The following is a 24,420-nucleotide window of genomic DNA, read 5'->3' on the forward strand; positions in this document are numbered from 1 at the left end:
TGAAGGAGACAGCAGCAGAGTTAGCGAGAGGAGGCGAAGACAGACAGGCAGGGAGAGCTTACCTTAAAAGGCTGTGTTTGTAGATGGAGAAGGGCGTCAGAGTGTTTAAATGTACTTGTGTATGTGCGTTTCCAGGTTGTTAAATGTCCCCAACCTATATTAACACAGCGCCTGGGGGGGTGAAGAGGCTTTACAGAGCAGAGTATAGACAACCCTTCAGAGGGGATTCGGCCGGAGCGAGACCACCACCCTCGGAGCTGGACTCATGCTTGAGTCTGTCTTAGTGATGATGGAGGAGTTGGGTGTGTGATTGATTTTTTCGGTGTATGCGTACTGTTTCTTCTGCCAAAATGGCCAGTAGCTACTAGTGAAAGATTCCTGTAGCCTGATTCATTCAACTCAGTCAGGTCTCCTTTTAAAGACTGTGAATGTGTTGTCTTGATGCTTAACACTCCTGTCTAATTTCAATATCTATGAGGAATGCACACACACGCGCACGCTCACGCTCACACTCACACTCACACATACGCTTGACACCATTTACTGATATGGCTCTTAACAAACGACTTTTTTACTTTTACTTAAACTCACTTGCCAAAATGTGCATGTGCTGATTACATGAACACACACTCATGTACTCATTACCCAACAGGAACTGAGGACCTGGGAATAGATCCAGGACTGTCTCTCTCTCTTTCTCACACACACTCTCTCTCTCTCTCTCTCTCTCTCTCTCTCGACCAGCGCTGCTCTCCTCCAATCTGGGTGATTTTCTTAATATGGCCAGAGAGGGAGTGAAAAGAGAAAGAAAAAGGGAGAAGGAACGCTGGACTTTGGGGCGGCAGAGTTACAAAGAAAGTGGATCAAATGTCCGACAGTCCATCCGTCTTCACTCTTCGGACTGTCCAAACAAGTGTCTGCTTCAGCCACATAGTGTATGCAGGTGGGGTCTGCCACTTAGGACTGTGCACTAGGTGTCACAGAAAGGTTTAAACATTCAGAGGTTGTGTTTACTTTGAGAGTGAACCTCAAACTACTGTATCAGTGATGATTTAAATCCCCTCAGTGCAGGTTAAAGGGTTTAGAAGATCTTAACTTCTTAATCTAGTTAATATTATCTTATGTGTTCACAGTCAATAAATGTAAAATTAGCAAATATATAGAGATTTGGAAAATATGGATATAATTATGCTCACATTGTTTGGGCTTACAAGGAACCACAAATGAAAGGTGTGAGTTTTCTTTTTAAACAAAGAAAAGTTATGTTCACAGCCAGTGTTTCTAAAAGAAATAGGAGGATTTAGAAAAACAGTTTTGGGGATTTTTTTTTTTTTTTTTTAAGTCAAGTAAAGTCAGTTCTATTTATATTGCACCAGCGCACAACAGAGGTTTTCTCAAGGCTCGGCAGGTCAAGACCTTTTCTTCATAACAGTATTTATGGAGACTCAACCGTTCCTGCTGAGGAGAAGCAGAATTAGACCCATATTTTACACCTTCCTGGTCCATAACAAGGTGTTTTTCAAATATTAAGAACAAAACTATCCAAGCGTAGTTTTACATCTTCTCTCTCTCTCTCTCTCTGACTACAGCCCAGTCAGCCAATCAGAAGAGAGGAGGCTCTGAGCATGGCTTCTGATTGACTGACAGTTCTCTTTTTGAATGATCCGGTAAATGTAAAACAGATTTCATGTAAACACAAGCCACATTCTGCAGCGGTGGACAGCAGGTTGTGGTGGGGGAGGCCTGGGGGTATGGCTAAAAGCAGTAACTGCTTTGTTGTGACATCACAAAGTTAAGGAAGTCCTGACGGCTCATTTTAAGAATCAAGTTCTGTTATTTCCCTGTGACCTCTGTGAGTACTTTGATACTTTCACATTACTGTTAGAGAACCTAGACGTGCTGCTTAATCAACAGAGACAGGAAAATCACACTTTATACAATATGACACCTTTAATTTTTTATTTTTTTCTTAACTACATGCAAACATGCTCTCAGTGGTTTCATGCTATTTGTCTGATCAAAAGTTGCACTAACAAAAGCAGGAAAGAAGAAGATTCAAGCAAGTAAATGTGGAAATAACCAATGTAATTTCAGAAAAACCGTCCCTGCAATTTTTCATGAGAAACATTATGTAACTTTTGTTTGTTTACTCCACAGGGCACCTTTTAATCCTGCCCTGTTTACATCAGTTGTTTACCTGTTTACTTGCTGGCAGTCCTCTTCCTTCCTGCCTTTGCTGGCACACTGCTGTGTTTTACTCATGCTCATACTCATGCAGCAGCTCACACTATTAAAAAAAACCTCAGTTCATTGAAAGTGGCACAAAAGACCTTAGAAAGAAGGAATGAAGATTTTTGACCAGTCTAATCACAGGCTGCAGCCCTCACTCTCTCCATATACAGTTTATATACAGATGTTTGGATGTTCTAGCGTCTGACGTGGGTCTGGCATTTCTTTGGCTCAGACTGGAGGGGAGTTTTGATGTGTTTTTGATATAACAACAGTGATCTTCACCTTTTCTACATTTAGGGTCATTTTTTTCCTTTAATTCTCTCTCTACTGTGTGCGCACTGAAAAGAAAGAAAAGACTGTGTAGGCAGATGAGACACAGCTACATACCTTAGACCTGTGTGTGTGTGTGTTTTACCAGGTGAAGTCATGTAGCTGTTCTCTGTTTAGTCCCTTCACTGTGCCTTTGGCTCTGACCAGCTGGTTTGACTATAGCTGGCATACAGTCATACACACACAGTCACGCACACACACACATACCCATACAATGCAGTTACACATATGCTGTGCATATCAGTGATTTCATCTCCAGGCTGGTTAAAGTAACAGACAACCACACAACATTCAGTCTGATTACCTCTCGGCCTGTGTGGTAAGAGACAACAGACACACATTTTTCACCAGAAAACACACACACACACTCACAAATGCACATGCAGAGGGCTTTCCCAGAAGGAAACCCCTGCAAGACATACTGTATTGACACATTTTCCATGACACAGCACACATGTATGCAGCACAATGAACCACATGCACACACATATTGTACTCATGCACTCATTGACCATCACACACACACACACACACACACACACACACTTGCAAACGTCTCATTATCCCCGAAGTCCTGACGTCCTCAGTGTGTGTGACTCAGCCTGCGGCAGACATCAGACTCTGCTGTGAGGTGACTCAGTGTGATTACTGCTCGGCTCTGGATCTATTTTATGACTTCAAAACCTCACAGCATAGTTTTCTGTTACAGTGGTTGCAGTTGAGGGCACATATTATGTGTGCTGAAGGAGTGTGTGTGTGTGCAGGTGCAGGAGATTTTACTGTAAGTGGTGGATTGTGCTGTAATGACTGATCCATTGTTCTGCAGCGGTCTGGTTGTGTTTGGTGTCTTGTTTTACTGTTCACGTGATTTTATAATGTTTCGCACCATTTTCCAAAGAGTGTTTACGTAATCTAATTGTCACGCTCATTTCAGCTCCACATTGTTAAGGTGAATAGAAAATGATCATTATTCATAAATATGCACAGCGGAGTCAGCCATACAAGCTTTGACCTGTTTTACTAAAGGAAAGAGGAAATGTTTTCAGTATGGAGTTTGTGTGGTCGTCCAGTGGTAACATGCATCTACGCATGAAACACGTCCACAACAGACACGAGGACTGTTTGTAGTAACAGTTGAGGTTGTGGTGATTCCCCAAACACTGGATCACACAGAAACACACACTTCTCACTCTGATCATCCTCACTGGCTATTGTGGATATTTCGATATATCGGATGGACCTCAGTCTGGAATTTAAAATATCAAACATGTTTGATAATAATTGAGATCTGGAGCAGTAGAACATATGTAATCCTTGAATTCCCAAATCAGGCCTGATCACTGGAGATCATTATTGTCCTTTTCCACAGCATAATATCAGCTGGCTGACATCAACTCTCCTCACATTTTTTGGTTTTTCATTCAAGCAAAGGTTGGACACAGAACCTGGTACCTGGTCAAAGAAACTGACTAGTGATTCTTCTAACGTATCCCTCTAGTAAGATTTTAAAAATCATCAACAAAGCCACTGGTTTCCATTTCAGCCTTGTTGGACTGTGTTCTGATCTTTGAGATTTAATAGTTACTGTCACGTCATCTTGGTCACGCGTACTTCATGGCCCCTCTTTCCTGTCAGTGGCTTCTCAGTGTAACTGATTCGTCTGCCTCAGCTGGTCATAAAAGTCACCCCATATTTCACATGTCTAAATATGGACTCGGGTCCATTTAATGAGTAACGTTTTTCCATATTTACTCCACTTTGTCTTATGGGAGCCTCTTTTATGTGCTGTGTGCGAGCGCCTTTGAGTTGGAGTCTGATGGGGAGGATGAGAGGGCGAGTGAAGACACATACTTGTTTAATTACCTGCAAGTGGGATTTCATGTGCTGTTTATAGGCCTAATCTAAGGTCTGAGGCCTCAGGTCTGTTGGCAGCGTTTCGTTTCAGTTCGTCAGTATCAGCATGTATATTTAAATGTGTGTGTGTGTATGCGCGTGAAAGAGAACAAGGGGCAGAGAACAAGTACAAGGACCATTTTAGACAGTCTCCTCCATTACTTCCAGTTAAACAATTTACCACTTAAGCTCTTAACTGGCTAACAGACAGAGGCTTTGTTATGAGGCTGTCATCTGGGTGATAGCCAGTACCCAGTTCTCACATTGTTCATGTTGATAGTAGTGCAGAACTGCGTCTTCGTCTGAAATCAAAATGTCTTCAATTCCTAAATGTTGCTACAAGTCTCCTGAGAGAAAATAAAACTCTCTGTTATCAGTTTTCTCAGGAATTTTATCACATACCTTCATTATGTGCAATGCCCCTTCTCTCTTGTTATCACTTGTTGAGCTCTGGACTATCAGGGAAAAGCCTTTACCTTTACTTCTATCACATTCTGGATGAAATCAGATCACGTCTTGTGCTTGCAGTATGAAAACAGAGAAGTTATCCATCATTGCTCAATAGTGGACAACAGGAAATCACAAACCTTATATGGCAGTAGAGGAATGATGACTGTAATATGCTGATGAACCAATTGTGTAATGAAAATGTAAATATTGGATGTATGATGGTGTGAATCAGACTCACTATTCATAACATCCTTATTGTACATTTATTAAGGCTGTCAGTCAATTCAAATATCACATTATGTAGTTAATCATGATTAATCGCAAATTATTCACACATGTTTTACTTTACTTTTTGTGAATGTAACTTTATTACACATGAACTAAAAATCACTGATTGTCCATTAAACGCTCAAAGGCCTCATTGCATTTGGCATAAAAAGAATATGCTTAAAATATAACATGACAAACCCAAGCCCATCAGACACAGATGGTAATACTGACCTGCTCAACTAAACATACAAAATAACAAGAGTACTTTAACCTGTAAAGATAAACAACATCTGTTTTTAAGTATTAACACAGACACGTTAGAAATTAACAACTGGACTTGCCATTCACCTTTTTTTTTTTTCATTAGTCATTGTATTTGAGTAGTACTGCGTCTGACAAGTGATTTAAAGCAGAAGTAAGCGATCCGGTCTTGTCAGCGGATGGAGTTAGCAGCCCCCGCCCTCGTCATGGATCTATTGGTCCTCGTCGCTACGTCACCACATTCACGTGCATCCCTTGGCTGCACACACAGAGAGGACCGCCCCTTTATGCCGTTCTCTCTCCTCATTGGATAAAGGTTGTAGGATACAAGGAAAGTTTTCTCCTCGGCTTACAGCAGAGCAGAGTGACTGACAGACCCGTGTTTCAGACCAAACACTCTATAGAAGTGATTGCTGTCGGAAGATATAACTATTTAAGACTTATATTAACACAAACATTCCGCTTACTTCTGCTTTAATTTATTGTTTGGACCAAAGGACAATATAATAGACCATGCATTACTCATGTGTCCAAAAAATAGTGCCATTAGAATGAATTTGCATTGATAAAGTACCTGTGACAGGCCAATTATTTCATTCATATTGACTGGGTGGACAGAGGAATACCTTCTCCGGTCATGTGCCTGTCAGGATCACTCCATCTAAATTTGGGTGGACTGTCCCATGACAAAGTCTCTGTCAAAGTCTAACCTAAAATGGAGGCACATATTTTCTGATGGGTTACTGGTCAGCTTTTCAATGCAAGTCAAGCATCCTTGACAAAGAATTATCATATAGCTGTGTTGCATTTTTATTTTCCTCTTCAGGTCAAGAATCTGTCTCTGAATAGATTGTATCAACTGTCCTAAAGCAACCTCGATTAGAAGCTAATATGAGCATGTTTTAACTTGCTCTATTTAGCATAGTGTCTCTGGCTGCAGGTTTCATATTGAGGGAGGGCCAAGAGTGTGCAGGGTGGTGATGGAAAAACATACAGATATTGGTGGTTTGATATCATTTCTGGGACATTTAGAACGAAATTCAGGATAGACAAGATGGTGAGTTGCTTTTCTATTTACTGGTTCGTATAGATCTGAGTGTCATCAGCGTAAATGTTGTGAATGTTGTGTTGAGAATGAGCCGGAGTGCACAGAGGTTGTCACAACATTTCCTTCCGCTCAATTAAATAAGAAAACGAGAAATTGTGTGTGCATGCGTGTGTGTTTACTCGAACAAAAAAGCCTCTGGTGATGTAACTTCAACAAGCTGCACACAGATGATGTCACTGACCGACTGGACGATCTCACAACCGCAATGGCAAACATCTGGTTCTTATTAATACAAACTGATGCACAACACACACACACACAGAAAATTTTATGGCCCGCCTCTTTGTAGAGAAATGAACTGCGTTAAAGGGATAAGTTGAGAACTGGAGGTTTTATGATGTTTTATAAAGATCCATCACCTTCTTGCCTCTCTCTCTCCCTCCCTTTCTCTCTCTCCCTCTTCTCCTGCTCCTCCTCTTCTCTCCTCTACCTCCTCTTTCTCCTTTCCCTGTCCCCTGTCTCTATCCTCCTGCCTCCTCCACTCCTCCGTCTGTTCTTCCTCTGCTCTCTCTCTTCGCTCCACTCTATGCTCTCCTGCACACAAAGAACAGCACAGTCACTGTGGGGAACATAATGACAACATAATATAACATGATCACACATAATACTTCTGTCTCTTGAAATTCAACACTTAACTCTAAATGACAACCTGTGCCACACACAGTAATTTGGACCCTAGTTAACGCCTTGCGTTGAGCATAAATAGCCAATTCACTTGTTGCTTTCACGATTCAACAGTAAAATATGCTGTTTTGTCCACATCCTCTTGTACAGCACACAGAATCAGTTTTGTCACCACAACTAAAATGTCCACATCACTGTCCATCCCAGAGGAATAGTCTATTCTTGGATTCACAAATGTCAAGTCAAGTCAATTCTATTTATATAGCGCCAGTTCACAAAGTGAAGTTATCTCAAGGCATTTTACAAACAGAGAATGTCTAGACCTCCTCTTCATAACAGTATTTACAGAGATCCAACAGTTCCCACTGAGAGCTGCACACATGGCAACAGGGGTGAGGAAAGGCGTCCTTTTAAGAGGCAGAAACCTTGAGCAGAACTGGATTCAGGATGGGAGGCCATCTGCCCCGACTGGAGATGAGAGAGGAGAAAGTGGGAGAGAGAGGCACACAGCCTAGATGCTCATGTGTTCAGGATGATGCTGCAGAAAGTTTAAAGTAATCTAATGGGCAGTGCAACCTGGCCTGAACTATCAGTCAAACTGTTTTATTGAGACTGAGGCCCACTTACTGGAGGTTGGAATGATAACAGGTTTGAAACCTGAGGTAGAAACTAAGTGCTAATTAAAGGTGTAGGCATAAAAATATGTTTTAAGTTTGGATTTGAAGGCCTGAATGGAGGCCCTGCTGTCATAATGTCAGCAGGGAGGCTGTTTCAGAGCAGAGGAGCCTGGACAGAACACACCTTAAAATCTGATCTCATATGAAGAGGAAGCCGCTGAAGGGAAGCAAAAAAAGTCCTGGTTTTGGTTACAATAGCAGCAGCTATTGAACCAGAACTTTCAACAATGTGAGTTTGTGGCAGGCCAGAAAAAAAGACACTTATCAGGATTTCAGCATCGGTCATAGGCAAAAAAAACATTGAATGCCCGCTGTGTTACGCAGGAAATAAAAAGCGGTTTTGGCTTCTTTAATGTGCTGATTGAAAGAGAGGGTTGAATTGAATGCAACACCTTTTGTGAAATCACAGTAGTCAACGTTACTGTTATTTGATCAAATTTATGTCTATGATGGATCAGGTCAATGACCAGCATCTTGGTTCTGTCTGAATTAAGGAGCAAATAGTTACAAGACATCAATGATCTGAGAGGAACCATCAGTCTGTATGGGCACATATAGCTGAGTATCATCAGCAAACTAGTGGAAATGAATTCCTTTGCTGCAGATAATTTGGCCAAGAGGTGAGATAGACAGAGAGAAAAGCAGAGGGCCAAGGACACAGCCCTGAGGTACCCGACCTCACAACATAACATGATGACATTGTGTTGTTATAAGAGACGCCCTGCGTTCTGTCAGATAAATGTCCACTCTGACTCCTCCCAGCAGGACGACATCACTGGTCTGTGTCTCCAAAGACATCACATCACCCCAACTCCACTTCGCTTCTTAAGCTGCCTGTCTGATTTAGAACTGATTATACGATGAAAAAAATTAAGTCATGAAAAGAAAAAGCAGTTGTATGCTGTGACAGTGGTTTAGGCACAAACATAACACACATCAGGGTCTGGGTGAGCAATGCTCAAGGGTTAGCGGGCTTTGTTGTCATGGTTACAAAAGAAAACTTAAAGTTTAGAATGATGGTGCTTTAATAAAGTGGAACTGGGGACATTTCCTGCATGGGAGGGTGCATACCATTAAGGCTTTATTCCAGTAAGGCTTTATACCATTAAGGGTTTATCATGAATCATGAATAATAAACACACACCACTGCTTTTAACTGTTTATATATGTATGTATTTTTACCTTTACCTTATCCTACAGTTATGTTAAAGCATCTGCCAACCAGAGTACTAAGTACTTCACTAAGTGAAGACAGTTTTCCTCCATGCTGAACTCTTCCTTTGAGGCGATGCTTTCTATAAATCACACATCGCCATTCAATAAGAACTATTAGGAAGTAGTCATAGGGATATATCCAAAGGTCGATCTGCTCTCTCCTCCTCCACTCTCACTTTAACCTCCACTTCCTCCACATCCTCCCCCCCTGCTCCCGCTCCTCCTCTCCTCCCTCCATCCTCCCACCAGACCGATGAACTGTAAGTAGAGGGCACAGCAGAGGCCGAACATTCTTGTTTCCTGAGCCAATGCTCAGCTGGAGAGCACTCAAACACACGCACACACAGATGCACACACTCACACACATACCCACACATGCACACACACGCCTCCCACCACCGTGTTTAGTCAGAGCAGGGTTTGACAGAGAGAAACACAACTCCCTATGTTGTTCACTATACTTTTCCTGAACAATAACAGATAACAGGAAAGAGAGGACAGAGAGTGTAGAGTGATGAGGGTATCTCTCTCTCTCTCTCTCTCTCTGTCGCTCTCTCAATCACACACACACACACACACACACACACACACACACACACACACACACACACACACACACAGGCACACACACACATACACTAAACCTAACTCTAGAAGTAGTGAGGATCAGCCAAAAATGTATTCACTCCCTAAAGTCTGTAAGTCAAAGTGGTGTACACACACACACACACACACACACACACACACACACACACACTGCTCGTGAGAATCTCCCCACTCCCGTGTAAAAAGGAAAGGACGATGGCAGAGAGATAGGTGCACTTCACGGACCGGTGACATCATACCTTTAAAATCCCGAAGGCGCGGTCATGACGTCACCCACGTTTAAAAAAAGAGGCAGAGAGCAGAAACAGGGAGAGAGAGCAACACCCCCAGCACCTCAGCAGCTTTACCCCTTTACCAATTAAGGCTCTGGCTGCGGAGGACAGAGAGAGAGAGAGAGAGAGAGGGATCGAGGAGGCGCAGAGGTAGAAAAGAGAAAAAGAGTTGGACTATTTCTTTCTTCCCTTCACAGCACCAGTACCACCACCAATAACACCCATTTCCCCCCACTGGGACTGCTCGTGGGGAGGGAGGTCCGGGACCTCGGTGCAGCACACACACACACACACACACGCACGCACGCACACACACACACACACAGCACGCAGCACAGCACACACCACACATACAAACACACCCTCTGTGACCAAAGTAACTGCAGGCTGCTGCGCGCACTGACTGAGCGGAGCGGAGAGACAGCGGACACACACTCCAGGATCACAGGCTACAGCACATGTAAGTTGTGGAGACTTGTCGATGTGTGTATGTGTGTGTGCGAGTGTGTGTGTGTCTGATAGTGAGTGATGCTGCGGAGGAAACTTTCTGTCATTAAGTTTGTCATGACTAAAGTTTTCATGTCGGACTGGTGGTTGGGGAGAATGTGTCATGGGGTTTTCTGTCATGTGTGTGTTGTGATTGTGTGTTTGGACCGGTGGTAACGGGCTGACAGAGACCAGCGGTGTTTGGATAGAGAGAACCGGAGGGTCCGCTGCTCTCACCCGGTGGGCTGCTGCTGCTGCTGCTGCTGCTGCTGCTGCTGCTGCGGTGCGCCACGCCTCACTCAACATGAACTTTCCTACTCTTGGCGCTGCGTTACCCGGTCGCTCCAAGACCTCGGTGCCGTTACGCACAGCCCAGTGCGGAGCACACACACAGTGTGACCCCGACTCCTCTGCTCAGTCAGACGAGGTGAAGCTGGACGTCTCAGCTCATCTGTCTGCCTCAATTCATCCCCCACACTTAACGTTTGTCTGTGCGTAATCGCGCACCAGCAGCAGCAGCAGCAGCAGCAGCACAGGACCGTAGCATCTCCCCGGTGTTCGCTACAACTGGGGGCTCCACACCAAATAAGGTAATACACGGACAGTGGAGCTTTTTACATCGGGGGGAGAGAGAGAGAGAGAGTGGTGACCACTTGCGCCCTCCGCCGCCGAGAGTGGGTCTCACAAGCCACTTGGTTCATGCTCACGTTCAACTGAGCTCCTCCTAAACATGACAGGGGGTTAACTGGCTGTCACTGTGAAGAGGCAGAGGGAGCAGAGACCCCACTATGTCCCGTTTATAAATAGGCAACTTTTTCACTGTGTTTCTGCTGAATCAAATGGGGAGGTGAAGTTGTAGCCTACTTTTCTGGTGGGGACACTCTTTCAGGAAGCAGAACACATGTGGCACAGTGCCAGGAGATGTCTCACTGCTTTACATTGAAATAACCTGTCAGCATTTTATGTGTCAGGGCAGTGTGTGTGGGTCTATGGAGGTTTTTTTTTATGTAAAACACACACAGACACAGACACAGGTGCATTTCCTGATCTGAAAGGGATAAAGAAAAGATCTGAGCTCAGACTTTTGAGGGTTTGAGATTCAGAACCGATGGTTTCCTCAGCCGGATGCCATCATTTCTAGAGAGAGAAAGAGAGCTATATTTGCCATTCCTTACAATGTGGAAGTGTGGAAATACAAGAGACAGAAGAGAATAATATTTTAATGTGAAGTCCATCCCAGACTTGAAAACATAAAGACCAACTTGGTATAAATAACTGACACAATGCTTTTAATGTCGTGTTACTTGATAATAATTCAACAGAAATCCACATCTGAGTGTTGTATATCCATGTAGCACACTGTGATCATATGGAGGCGTGTTGTGTGGTTGTAATTGTTATTTTATTGATATAATATAATGAGATTTTATTCCTTGTCCTCCTCAAAAACCCATAAATCTTAAATCTATTTCACAGGATAATGTGTTAAGACTGAATTGAGACTGCTGGCATAAGTGGTGTTCATGTGACTAGGACCATCCATGGTATTAAGCAAATCTAATCTAATCAAATGAGTTTTATTATAGTCAACAGGGTCGTCCTTCAGTAATGATATCTACCGCCACATTCCTCATCATCTGCCCCCCACCCCTCACCCATCCTCATATGTTCCCCCCTCTCCTTTAAATGTCTTTGGTGATGGGATTGAACTCCAGGAATGCGCCTCTTTTGTTCTCAAAGTCGACGTAACCACTCGTTTCCAACCTTTTCTGGCAGGTGATTTCACACTGAGGTCATAGCATTCCTGTACACCTTTCATCTAAAAACACAGCCGAGGAAACTGATTTCAGATTTGAAAGCTCTGGGTGTTTACTCTAGGATAAATGACTGTGTAGCTTTTGGCTGAGAGGTTCTCAGGCATCTTGGTTTCCTAACAGTTTAAACTGCATTGAAGAGGGACAGAAGAGTGTGCCAGCGTAGAAAGTGTGAGATGTAAACATGTAGACCAAACCTGTCCTTATTTGACACGTCTTGGTCGACTTTCACCCTCAGTGCCACCGAAAGTCGCGCGTACACTTCCACCCACACACTGTCTGCAGGAAATTAAGGGGAAAGCCATAACTTTGCTGTAATCTGTGCATTTGACTCTGCACCCGTCTGTGTGTGTGTTGCAAGTGGTTGGCAGCGTTGCACACAGCGTTCATTCAACTTCCGTTGCTGAGTTCTGCTGTGCTCGACTTCTGGGTGTGGTACAACTATATAAATTAGTCTAACATCTTATAATCTAATCTAATATCTTATACACACCACTGGCTGTTGGCACTTTGTGTATTCATACTAATGGGGTTCATCTATATTTAACATGATCATCAGAGCATCAAACATATTAATATTAGTTCCCTTTATCAGTCAGGCTGATGTATTTTCTCATGACTTCATTCTCACCTGGCAGAAATAGTGAATTAACACTTTGCACTCCACCCATTGGGTTTCTGCTGATCCAGGAAATGAAACAGTCACAGTCATTGTCAACTTGAAACCCTCATATGAAAGAGAGATGTGAAATAAAAGTGTGAAAATTAACCCCGCTACTCAGCCTTGGGTCTTTGTAGTCAGGACCTAGTTCATCTGAAGACTCTGCAAGTAAGGAAGAGTTGTGATGAGCAAATTGCACTTACTCTTGGGTATCAGTAGGTGTTTGAGGTGCTTATATCATATCATATATGATGTATTTTTGCTTGTAAAATCTGAAACTACAGTTACACAATAAAAAAGTACAGTATTCTCCTCTGAGATGGAGTATACACGAGTATGAATGAAAATATTTAGTACAATAGACCTTAATGTACTGCTATTCATTTTTTTTCATAGATTCTCCAAGTTGTAGTATAGTTCAGTTCAAATCCATCTTGAGCTAATTAAACTTTTACTGGTGTGAATCATGATTGGACTGAGTGGCAGTTGCAAGACAATAAAATTGCAATAATGTGAGGTTATCTACAAGATATTCAGCCTAACTTTAAATAGAAAAATAATTTAAATGTGTTATAGTGTAGCGTAAGTAGATTTTTGCTACATAGTTTATGTGATGAGAGCTGAACAGGCTGCACCTGCAGCAGGTTAACATCTTCCTCTTATACTGTGAAACAAGATCGTGGACGTTGGTGTTGCGGTTTTGTATCTTGGTTTCACAGTTGCTACACCTCCAGTAATACATGTGAAAAATACCAATTGTGTGTTAACCACAGGGTTCCCTGCAATAAAATGAAAAGACCTCATTAGTCAGCGTGGGGCTCCCCTCCAGTCAAATAAATGTCCACACGTCAGCCAAGGATTCATGAAACCTTAGAGACTGAGGGGAGAAAACTGAGGGAAGAGGTGGGTAAACCTCAAAGAGAGAAGGCGTGAAGAAGACATGTGGAGAGAGAACAAGAGAAAGTGTCAGAGGAGCCTGATAAGTGTAGTTCCACAAACCACCACTAAGGGGAGGCAAACGACAAAGCAGAGAGCGCAGGCTGGTCTTAAGACTCAGAAAAGTTTTAATACATCTTGGTCAGCTCTCTGTGTCCCCGCCCTGTGTTTGTCTCCTGTTTATTTGGCAAATTCCAGTGAAACAATAGGCCGTGAATATTTCACCAGTCCTCTCAGCTCTCTCTCTCTCTTCACTGAGCTCACTAAAGCTCAAGTAGAGAGTGATCTAAGGATGATCCCTAGAAACAGCTCTGTATCAGTGAATCCATCCACGTCGGGCTCTTTACCATCTGAGTCTTATCTGATGATCTCCAGCTCTGGTGCTGTTAATCTCTCCTGCTCTGACACAATCAGTCTACACAGCTTCATACTTTCATCAAGACTGAAGTCTGTAAAGTGTTAATGTCATGAAATGGAGCAAATTATGCACCAAACTGTTTAAATCTATTGTTCTATTGTTTTAAATGGCCCAGTGAATTTAAAAGCAGGCTGCTGCCAGAATGTGTGTGTGTGTGTGTGTGTGTGTGTGTGTGTGTGTGTGTGTGTGTGTGTGTGTGTGTGTGTGTGTGTGTGTGTGTTACATTAATAGGCCCCTTTTATTGAGCTGTTATTAAGACTGGGGGGTTCCAGGGTTGTTATGGGGGTGAGGGGCATTCTTCAGATTCTCCCCTGACCAGACACACACAAACACACGGACACACACACACAAAGGCAGAGCATTCTTGATGGCTGCTGGCCACACTGTGGCTCCTGGCACTGAGCTCCTTATTTAGTCAAAAAAGCTGCAGAGTCACTTCTCTGCCTCTGTCTTCACGGCCTCCACTGTTCTGTTACGCAGAGAAAGAAAATGAGTCGAACAACATGAATTTGTGTGTTTGTGTGCGTGTTTGTGAATTTCATCAAATGAGTTTGCCACCCTGAAGATTTGGTTTCACACTTTGGCCAAGAAATAACAGTTGGGTTTTTTTCAGAGAAAGGTGAAAGCTAAAGAAGGAGAGGTCAACATCTGAATTTTTAGTCTGTAGACAAAAAAAGCTACATCCTACAACTCCCATAATGCAGCTCAGTAGAGAGAGCCAAACTCATAACGTCATGTCCGAGTTAGCTTCGCTCCATTAGCTGCTGTATCCCAGTCCAGTCTCTCGGTCCACATGCTGTCATCTGTCGTCTGTAAAAATGAATCATGTCCCTGGGGGTTAGTTTCCGTCTTCTACAGCTGCTGCTGCAACAAACTAAGACCTTCATGATTTTAACACAGTTACAGCAAAAAGTGGGTGTGTAGTGACAGCACTGTCATCAGAATTTGGTTTCACAACCACAAAAAGTCACTGGCACTCTCAAAAAAAAGTCATTTATTCTTTCTTCAAATTTCTAGTTGTAATCTTTGCTGTTTAATAACCTCTAGTCTACAGTAAGCATCATCTTGGATCATAATATTTGCCAGCTAATCTCCTCTTCTCCCCCTCTCTCTACTTATTATGTGACAAACCATGTGTCAGTCACTCAAAATGTGTCTAATCCACTGAGGAAAACCCGAGGACAGGAGGAAAGTGTTCTACAAGAGTGTTAAGTGACAATTAAAGGCATTTGCAAATGAACCATGCTACAATTATAGAAACTGCCTCCTGCTATAAAACACAGGCTGCCATTAGTGCATCATATAGTGCATACTTGGTGTGTGATCTCATGTTTGGTCAGTCCCGGTGAAGACAAACAGAGGAGGTGGGTAGGGCTTGTGTCTAGACACTCGGTGTCTGGCTGATCCACACTGTGACCTCTTAAAAGATAAGGCTGCACACAAACTAACACACATGTCAAAAGTAAAAATTTAGGCTGAAAATATGTGCGCAAATAAGCGCACTGTCCCTGCTCACAGGCACAAACAGCAGAGCTGTATTCAAGCCAACAGACACAAACAAACACAGTGGCCTTCTGATCCTCATATCCCTCTGGATATCTCAAATATTTATTTCACTGCGGCTTGGGACCCATGAGCGTGAGCATCAGATGAGCTCATACCCTCACAAGGGACCCTGAACGCGGGCTCTTCATCTCTGTTGGATTGTTCCTGGAAGCGTCACCACAAAATACCAAAGTCAGATTCCTTGTATGTGTACACACAAGCTGATTCTGATTCTGTAAATCTGCTCCAGCATCACTTTGTATCTCCAGAAAACATCTTCCTTTCCTTCAGTAGCCACAACATGACATGACAAGTGATAGGACGAAGGGGGGCATTCAAAATCTCTTGTCTCATTACTGCATGTGTTTTGATTGTTAAAACACTTCAATAAAGTTAGTATCACTATCAAAACACACTGTATGTCTGTAGGTAAGAAGTAGTTCAAGGTCCCATAATAAAGTGAGTGAACTTTTCCTCTTGTAACCTTGACTATGAATGTCTCCTAACCTTAGCAAAATAGTACATGTTATCAAAAAACTATGGTGTGTCGCTACTTAAAATAAGAGAAATCATCTTTGTGCCTACACCTGACCCAACCTTAACTATACCCCTGTCATGTTATAAAACGGCTTTAAAGGTCACATATTATATAGAATAATATTTCCATGTCATTTTTGATAATAAAACAGGTAGAGATATCAGTCCACAGAGAAATACATACAGCCTGTATTCACAAACTTGAGCCTTTAAACCAGCAGGGCATCTGTGATTTGTGATGTCACAACAAAGCAGCCACTGATGTCAGCCATTCTCCAAGCCCCGCCCACCTAGACCTAGAACCTTGCAGGATTTGCTTTTCTTCATCTGAAAACTGCTATATTTCTATTGGATATGGATTACTCAGAAAACAGTTAGTCGGTCAGAGGAGACTATCAGAGCCACAAAACATCATATGAATATCAACACTTCAAATAATAAAAGTAGCCTATGATATGTGGGACCTTTAAAATCCATTTTAGTACCTGTGAAGTTGAATCTATCAGCCCAATGTATCTGGACTATGTTACTCTGATACAGACCTATTTCTCAATGTATTGAGAAATACACTGATTTTTTTTTTCCTCTGTTGTCTCTACCCCCACAGCTTTGGTCAGTCTGGTTTTAATGGCTGCCATATGATAGTCCAGCTAAATGTGTGTCAGTTTATTCTTAAACCAGGTCCTGTACATGAAGTAGTGTATCACAGCCTTGCAGCTGCCTCATTGGATGAGTTTCTCACTTGGACAGTTTCATTTTCATCCAGAACAACTCCCTTTTCTGCCATAGCCGCCTCCTCTTCATGAGAAAACTCTATCTGCAGGCTATAAGTCACTCTCTCATGTCAACTTCTTTCTTTCTTTTTCTTTCCCCTCAAACAGAGACGAGGTAGACACAGACACACACAGAAAGAGAGAGAGAGAAAGGGAGCGGCCACGCAAAGTTGAGCAGACTCCACCCAGAAAACAGCCAGCGAACCGAGAGACAGCCGAGACCATAAAAATGAGTGGTTCCCACCCCCGGCTCCACCAGAGCGCCGCGCCCGCTCCCAACGCTCTCTCCACGGACAAGGACGCAGAAATGCCCGCCACGGAGAAGGACCTGGCCGAGGATGCGCCGTGGAAGAAGATCCAGCAGAACACCTTCACCCGTTGGTGTAACGAGCACCTGAAATGCGTCAACAAGAGGATCGGCAACTTGCAGACGGACCTCGGCGACGGGCTGCGGCTCATCGGGCTCCTGGAGGTCCTGTCCCAGAAGAAGATGTTCAGAAAGTACAACCAGAGGCCCACCTTCCGCCAGATGCAGCTGGAGAACGTGTCGGTGGCTCTGGAGTTCCTGGACAAGGAGAACATCAAGCTGGTGTCCATAGGTGAGTCACACGCGTCTTTGCACACTGTGAAAACAATGCATGGCGTTAATGAATGGGTGCCAGTGCCTGCGTCTCGGAGGGGGCAGCTGTCCTCTAACGCATCTCTACCTTCACCCAGGTCTACTGATCTGTTGTTGGTGCACACACACTCACACACACACACACACACACTCACACACACACACACACGCCTGTTTTTTCTTGAACCTGGGTGGTGCTAAGCAGCAGCTCCACTGGATCCCAGTCAGTGTCAAATAGTTGCTGGTACTTTAAAGAACAGTGCATGTGTGCAGGCCTGCAGGAATAAAGTTGAGCATGCTGTCTCAGGAAAAAAAAAAAAGTCTGTCACCCTTTAAAGCGGTGGAACCACACTTGAGTTCAGTCATGTGAAGGAGCGTCAGGGTGTTGGGAAGATCACTCAGGGAGAAAGGCAAGGCGTCTTTTCTGTGTTGAGGGGCGCAGCACTTTTGTCTCTGGCTGTCCAGATTTGAGGCGGGTTGTTTTGGGAGGAGGGGGTCTGACTTGTGTGCAGAGGGGGCCCCAGGCTTTCTGCCGTCCCCCCCTTTGCTGCCTTAGCCGGGGCTGGGCCGGTCCGAGGCAAACTCTGTGGGCCGGGATGTAATTCGGGCCTAGTGGGATAGGAGAGCTGATCCTGTACACACACCCAGAGCGAGAGAGAGAGAGACACACACAGGCACACACAGGCACACACAGGGCTATTGTCTGTGCTCATGTCGTGCAGTGGGCTGGGGCTGGGTCTCCACAGCATTAGACAGAACTTGGCTCAGGCTCGGTGACATAAAACTGGGTTTAACGGGCTTTGCCTACACGCGGCCGCTCACAACACTGATGATCTCGCAGTTGTGAGTGGGACTGCTGTGATTCAGAACCAGGAGGATAAATTCCTCTCCTGTTGTTCTTTCTAACAACTCCCCCCATGCAGTGAGGAGCGGCTCCCAAAGAGGCTCAAGGGCCCTTGATTCATAATTGTCCCATAGCTGAGGTTGCACAAGAATGATTAATTGTAGCAGATGTTTCACCCTCCCTGCACCTGGATTAAAGACACACAACAACAGCAGCAGCAGCAACAACAACAACACCTGTGCTGTCCCGGGACAAAACCTTTATCAACACAATTACTGTGCTGGCAGCAACGGAAGAGGTTTTGTGACTGTGTGTGTGTGTGTGTGTGTGTGTGTGAATCAGACATGAGTGAGTCCTTGTCATCCCTGGGGGAATGTCTGGCTCACCTCATGGTTTCCACACACACACACACATGCTGGTTTCTACTTCCTGCTGCAGTCAGCAGGTGAGGCGTGACACTGTTTCAGCTCAGGGTTGAATACAGTTGTACCCCATACTTAATCTTAGCAGAGAGGAAAGGTGGGGCTTCACACTAAAAGTGGAGACAGCGCTTATCAGGGCTGTGGTTGGTGGTAGGAGATTCTGTTCATGCAAATGCAAGAGCTGTTAGAGTCACACATGCGGTTCATCTTCTGGGCACAGAACCCCCATTCATCCCCTAAAGACAGATCCCTTTCCCCTGCATTTTCTCTTCACCCTCATGCCATCTGATTGTTGTTTAATTAAACAATGCACTGCTTTGTGTTCAGGGTGCTGATGAGCCATCCCACTCAGCTCTGTCTGCATGTCTGTGCGTCTGTCTGTGCCTCCAGCTGACTCACCCTCATCATAGCTGCCCCTTCTGAGTCATTTAATCTGAAGATGAGAGAGGAGCCCGCTCTCCTCTTTTTTACTTCCTCCTTTCATTGCAGAAAAAGGACACACCCAGGCAGCAACCCTCACCACAAGTTACCAAACTGCCATCGCCGCTCAGCGTGATGCACACGCTCTCTCTCTCCTTCTGTCTTAAACCTCAGGCTTTCTTTCTGTCCTTTTTGTTTTCTTTCACTTCTTCACTTTCACTTGAACTTTATTTAAAAAAGGAAAAAAAAAACATTTCATAAACTTTTCTTTTTCAGTTATTCTACCAGTGGGTGGCTTTTCAGTTTGTTCCTTCAAATTTTGGATCTGCATGTCCATACCACACCTCTTTCATTTCTCCTTTTACTTTTGTCTTCTTTGCTAAAAATGTACCCATGATACGCAACAGTACTCACTGTAACACTGTCCTCAGGAGTTACTCAACACAAACCAGTAATTTGCACCACCCAAAAGAGCTGAGACAGTGTCAAACAGGACAGTGGTTCATACTATAAAATGTTTGGAAAGAGTAAAAAGTCCAAAAATATGTCATTTATTTCGCAATCAACCGTGCAAAAACCCAAAGTTTACAACATTTATGAAGCAGCACATTTACAATTAAACACAATTATAGAAAATTGCTGACCCATGCATTATATATGAAGCTTTTTTGTTAAATAAGTAGCTGAATATCAATAAAGTTTTCCTAGAAACTGATTAATTGATTAGTTAAAAGTTTTAGGCTTACACTGGACTACAGTAAAGCTAACTAGGCCACTCAGTGCTAACCCTGCTAACTCTCTCACCTGCTCCACCAGCACCAGTCTCAGTGTAATGATGCATGTCATCATCTTCATCACTGAGATGAAGGCTGTTCCATCATCCTCATCATCCTCATCCTGTTGGCTCTGTGGGCTCCACCCTGTGTTACATTCTCCCATCCCCAGCACAGGCCCCAGTTTAGTTTTAGCATCGTCCTCTCTAATGAGGTTATAACCTGACAGGTAATCTCTGACTCTGCACTTCTGACAAACCCCCACATGATCTGGCAGCAGCAGCAGCAGACACATGACTGCCGATAAGTCCAGAGCAGGACTCACATGTATTCAGTCAGGAGGAGCACAGGGAAACGGTGACAAGGCTGCCATCTAGCAGCCAGAGCAGTGAACCAGGGGGAGACACTCACTCTAACACTGATTAAACAAGCACAGGCTCATTATGGCTCATACTGGCAGTTGGTCAAACGGTGAACTCAATGTGATTTTCACAGGTCTATATGTTTCTGTTGTATAAATTGTACATTTATCTGTATATCTATAAATCTTTTAATCTTGAGTTGTGCAAGGATGTTTCTGTTGTGCATGAGGAAACTGCTCATGTGCATATTCCGTGTTTGAACAGGCTCAATCATTTCACTTGGCATCATCCTGCTGATGTTTGTGTGCACACTGAAGCTTTAACACAGTGGCTGTTAAGCAGATTAAGACCTGGTGACAGTTTTATGAGACAGACGTTCTTTGTGCAGGCGTTTTGTGCTTTGTCAGCTCCTTCGTCTGCAGCATCTTCAGCTCCGGTCCACATCAGAATTTAAAGCACTCTTTACGTGAACTTGACCGAGCCTGTGTGGAGTTTGTCGTAACAGTACGATGGGCCCCGGCGGTGCCAAACTCTTCCCGGCACAGGCAGGATGTGAAATAAACAGAGCTGTGGTGTAACTTTGTACCTGGCTGCTCCCCTGTCTTTGCCTGGGAGCGGAGACATGCAGGTTGAGACAGACGCCTGTGTGGCAACAACCAGGCTCCTCCTGTTACTGTTACATAATAATCAAATGTGCTCTAATAGCACTGATAAAGTACCAAGATAAACGTACAAACTGTTCAGCCGGACATATTCCTGTGTTGTTCATATAAGTTGGTATAAATCATAGTGTGTCATTTTAAGGAGGAAGGGGAATTATTTTCATCTAACAACTGAAAAATTGAATCCTAAGCACTAAAACACACCTTGCTTGTAGCTGTACACTGACACACTGCTGCAGTCTTACTTAATCTGGTTTTACCAGTAGCTAACGGTGGCTAAAAGAGCTGCCTAGAGTCAGTCAGTCAATAATAATTAAGTGGTCATCATTGTCAAGCAAGAAATGTAAATAATTGATGTTATAGGCTCTAACATGTTCAAATCTGCAGCTTTTCAAGGTTGTCTATGACAATAAACTGAATATTCAGAAGCTGGTGAAACAAAACAAGACATTAAACAGTCACTTTTAACAGTTTTCTGCTGTATTATAGGCTGAATAATGAAAATAATAATTGGCCGAATAATCAATAATGAAAATAGCCGCTAGTTGCCAGTCCAAGTAATCCTGTAGCAACAAAACCTCTGAGTGTATTGAAGCGTGTGTTTCATGGCTTATTAACTCCTCTTATTAATAGGAGGAAGAATGTGTTGTTGCTTCCTTAAAACGTGACATAGTGTTGATCTAAAACTATGATCCAACTTGTCTGTGAGAAGGCAGTGGTTGTCTCAGCTCTGATTAACCACACTACTGAGCAATTCTTCTTCTTCGTGGAATACTTTGTGTAAATGTTGTCTTGGTGTGTTGGGATTGTGAAAGACTGTGTGTCGACAGGAGTCTGTGTGGATGGAGATGACTGATCAGTCTACCTGCACTGACTTTCATTAGTTCAATAGATGTGGACAGAACATGATGGATGGTGTGTGACCTTTCTCTCTGAATCTCAACATGATTTTTCAAGTGTACATGTGTTTGTTTAGGATGATTAATCAATATTTGACTTTCGATTGTGATATGAACTCATGTTATAAAGAATGATTCCCTTACATATGTAACCACAGTACTTTTATATAACAATATTGACATGTAGTAAATCCACCAAGAAGAAAGAGAATGGAAGCTGACATTAAAGATGCTGTAATCAGTTTTAACAAACAAACATCTCAGTGCTGGAGCTTAGCTTATCTTTAGTTCACCCTCATCTCTTCTGTCCTATCAGTGGTGTTTACATGCAGCAGGCTTCTGTTCTCAGAGCAAAAAACCCTTAAAACCCATTGTACTCAGTAAACAGCAGGCAGACACAGTTAGAGATTAGCTGGTGAACATGATGGAGAGTTCAGCAGCTCAAGAGTCAGATATCCGTCTCAGGAGTTGGTGGAGCCGGAGACATAGTTAAATGAATAATAAAAAAAGGTGATAACATGTCAGTGTTGTTTCTGCTCCCCCTGTGTAGCCAGAACATGAGTTCATTCAGGTTTAAACTCAATGTCCTTGAGTAATTACAGCAGTAACGCTCAGGCAGCTCCCATGGCTCTAGTAACTGCATCGTCAGTCGTCGGATAATGACTGAGCACTTTATGGACCCGCTGGGAAGTCTAAATAGTTTGTTCGCTGAGGGCCTGCTGGTGTCAGGGACCTCATGCAGTACGGCATCACATGTGATCTTTAACTTTTAGCAACAAGATAGAAGTGAGAGCGACGGAGGTGGTGATGGTGGAGCAGGGTGGAGAGGAATGTTGGCCGTGGAGCGAGATAACGGCGAGTTTAGCCACCCTGTTAGGTCAAAATGGATCACTTCCTGCCAGCTCATTATCATTAGCATGGCTTCCTGTCTGTACAGGCAAAAAGGGGACTGGTCAAGTGGATACTGAGGATTAGCGGAGTGCGCATTCGCATTCAGCACAGTGGAATTCAGGCTATTGCATTACATCAGTGTTGGAAAGATGCCCCGGCACCCCATGCCTCATGTTCAGACTGAACAAGCAGACGTAAATCAAACATATTCTGTAACTTCACTCATACAAATCTGCACTTGTTCAGTGAGATATTTAAGTTGTACATAACCTACATTATTTATAATAATTATAATAATAAGAATGAAATATTAAAAGCTGCACTGACTGGAGTTCATTTGTTCCGTGTGTGTTACAAGATTTTTACCTACACATAAACCTTTGCCAGAAACGCGTCTGGAGGGGATCTACTTTTCCAGACCTGAATCATTTTTGCCAGCCCCGAGAACTATCAATTACTTGGAAACCCAGACTCTGGTCTTATGGTTGATCGTTGAGTTCTCAGATGTTTCCAGGAAACGAGGGCTTGATCAAAGCCGCATGGTATTTATTAAACCTCCTCATTCATCATTTCATGCGGTGCCTGTGTCCTGCTCTCACCTCCTCTGCCTCTGTCTTAGCCTGTCCCCTCTTGCTGCTCCCTGTTCCTCTCATGTTTTTCATTTTTCTGTCCTTGCCTTTTCCCCCTTCACACTTACACTTCATCTCCCCTCAGCCTATCTTCTCCTCCTCCTCCTCCTCCTCCCTCAAATGAACATATCTCAGCCCATCCTTGGCCTGCGCCGTTTCCAGTGCAAGCCTTAAAATTTGTCCCACACAGCACTTTTTTTCCCTGCCTTTCTCTCTTTTCTCTCTGGGCCCTCCACCCCCTCTGCCTCCCTTCCCTTCTGCTGTCCTCCCTCCTCCTCTCTGTCTGTAACCGGAGCCCAGGGAATGGGAGGGCTGCCAAGATCCAGTTTGCTTCTGCCCTTTTAAGGCTAAAAACCAGGAGGAACTTTTTTTCCAGCGGAGGGAGGGAAGAGAGGGAGAGTGGAGGGAGGGAGGATGACTGGAAGGAGTAAAAAGGAAGAGGAGGAAGTGTAGTAGCTCCAGTGTGGCTTGTTGCATGGAGGGAGGGGGGAGAGGTGGGAGGGAAAGAAGAGAGAGCTCCAGGTCAAAGATTTTCAGTTTCTGGATGTTTGAGGCTACAAGCTGAATTTATGTCACAGTTGTAAAGCAAATATTTCTTAGAAGTTTGTCGGAGTCTGTTTTTCCACAATCACATTTTTCCCAAAGTTTCAGGTCCTATAGTTTTTGTCTTTTGTCTATTTTGTATGATAGGAACATACGAGTCAGGCTGACAATGTACAGGCTGCATGCCATATTAAACTGTGGTGTGAGTGTGCGTTTCAGTGATAAGGCGAGTGAGGAATGTGTGACAT

At 43.7% G+C, this 24,420-nt stretch overlaps 1 protein-coding gene across 8 annotated transcripts in view; it reads left to right on the forward strand.

Moving 5' to 3' along the window:
- The first annotated feature begins 10,228 nt into the window (after window positions 1-10,228).
- The window catches only part of flna (filamin A, alpha (actin binding protein 280)), a 49,372-nt gene continuing 35,180 nt past the window's right edge, over window positions 10,229-24,420 (forward strand). For 3 of the 8 annotated variants that reach the window (XM_085781002.1, XM_085781000.1, XM_085781004.1), the window contains exons 1-2: window positions 10,253-10,402; window positions 17,217-17,707. In XM_085781002.1, the coding sequence (XP_085637128.1) occupies window positions 17,338-17,707 (370 nt within the window). In that variant the 5' untranslated portion in view covers window positions 10,253-10,402; window positions 17,217-17,337. Of the gene's footprint in view, window positions 10,403-17,216; window positions 17,708-24,420 lie in introns of all 8 variants that reach the window. The other 5 variants (XM_085781001.1, XM_085781005.1, XM_085780999.1 and 2 more) reach the window with 3 other exon arrangements.

This window comes from Trachurus japonicus, chromosome 7 (genome assembly GCF_045865225.1).
Source record: "Trachurus japonicus isolate A0001 chromosome 7, Traja_1.0".
Lineage (NCBI taxonomy): Eukaryota > Metazoa > Chordata > Actinopteri > Carangiformes > Carangidae > Trachurus > Trachurus japonicus.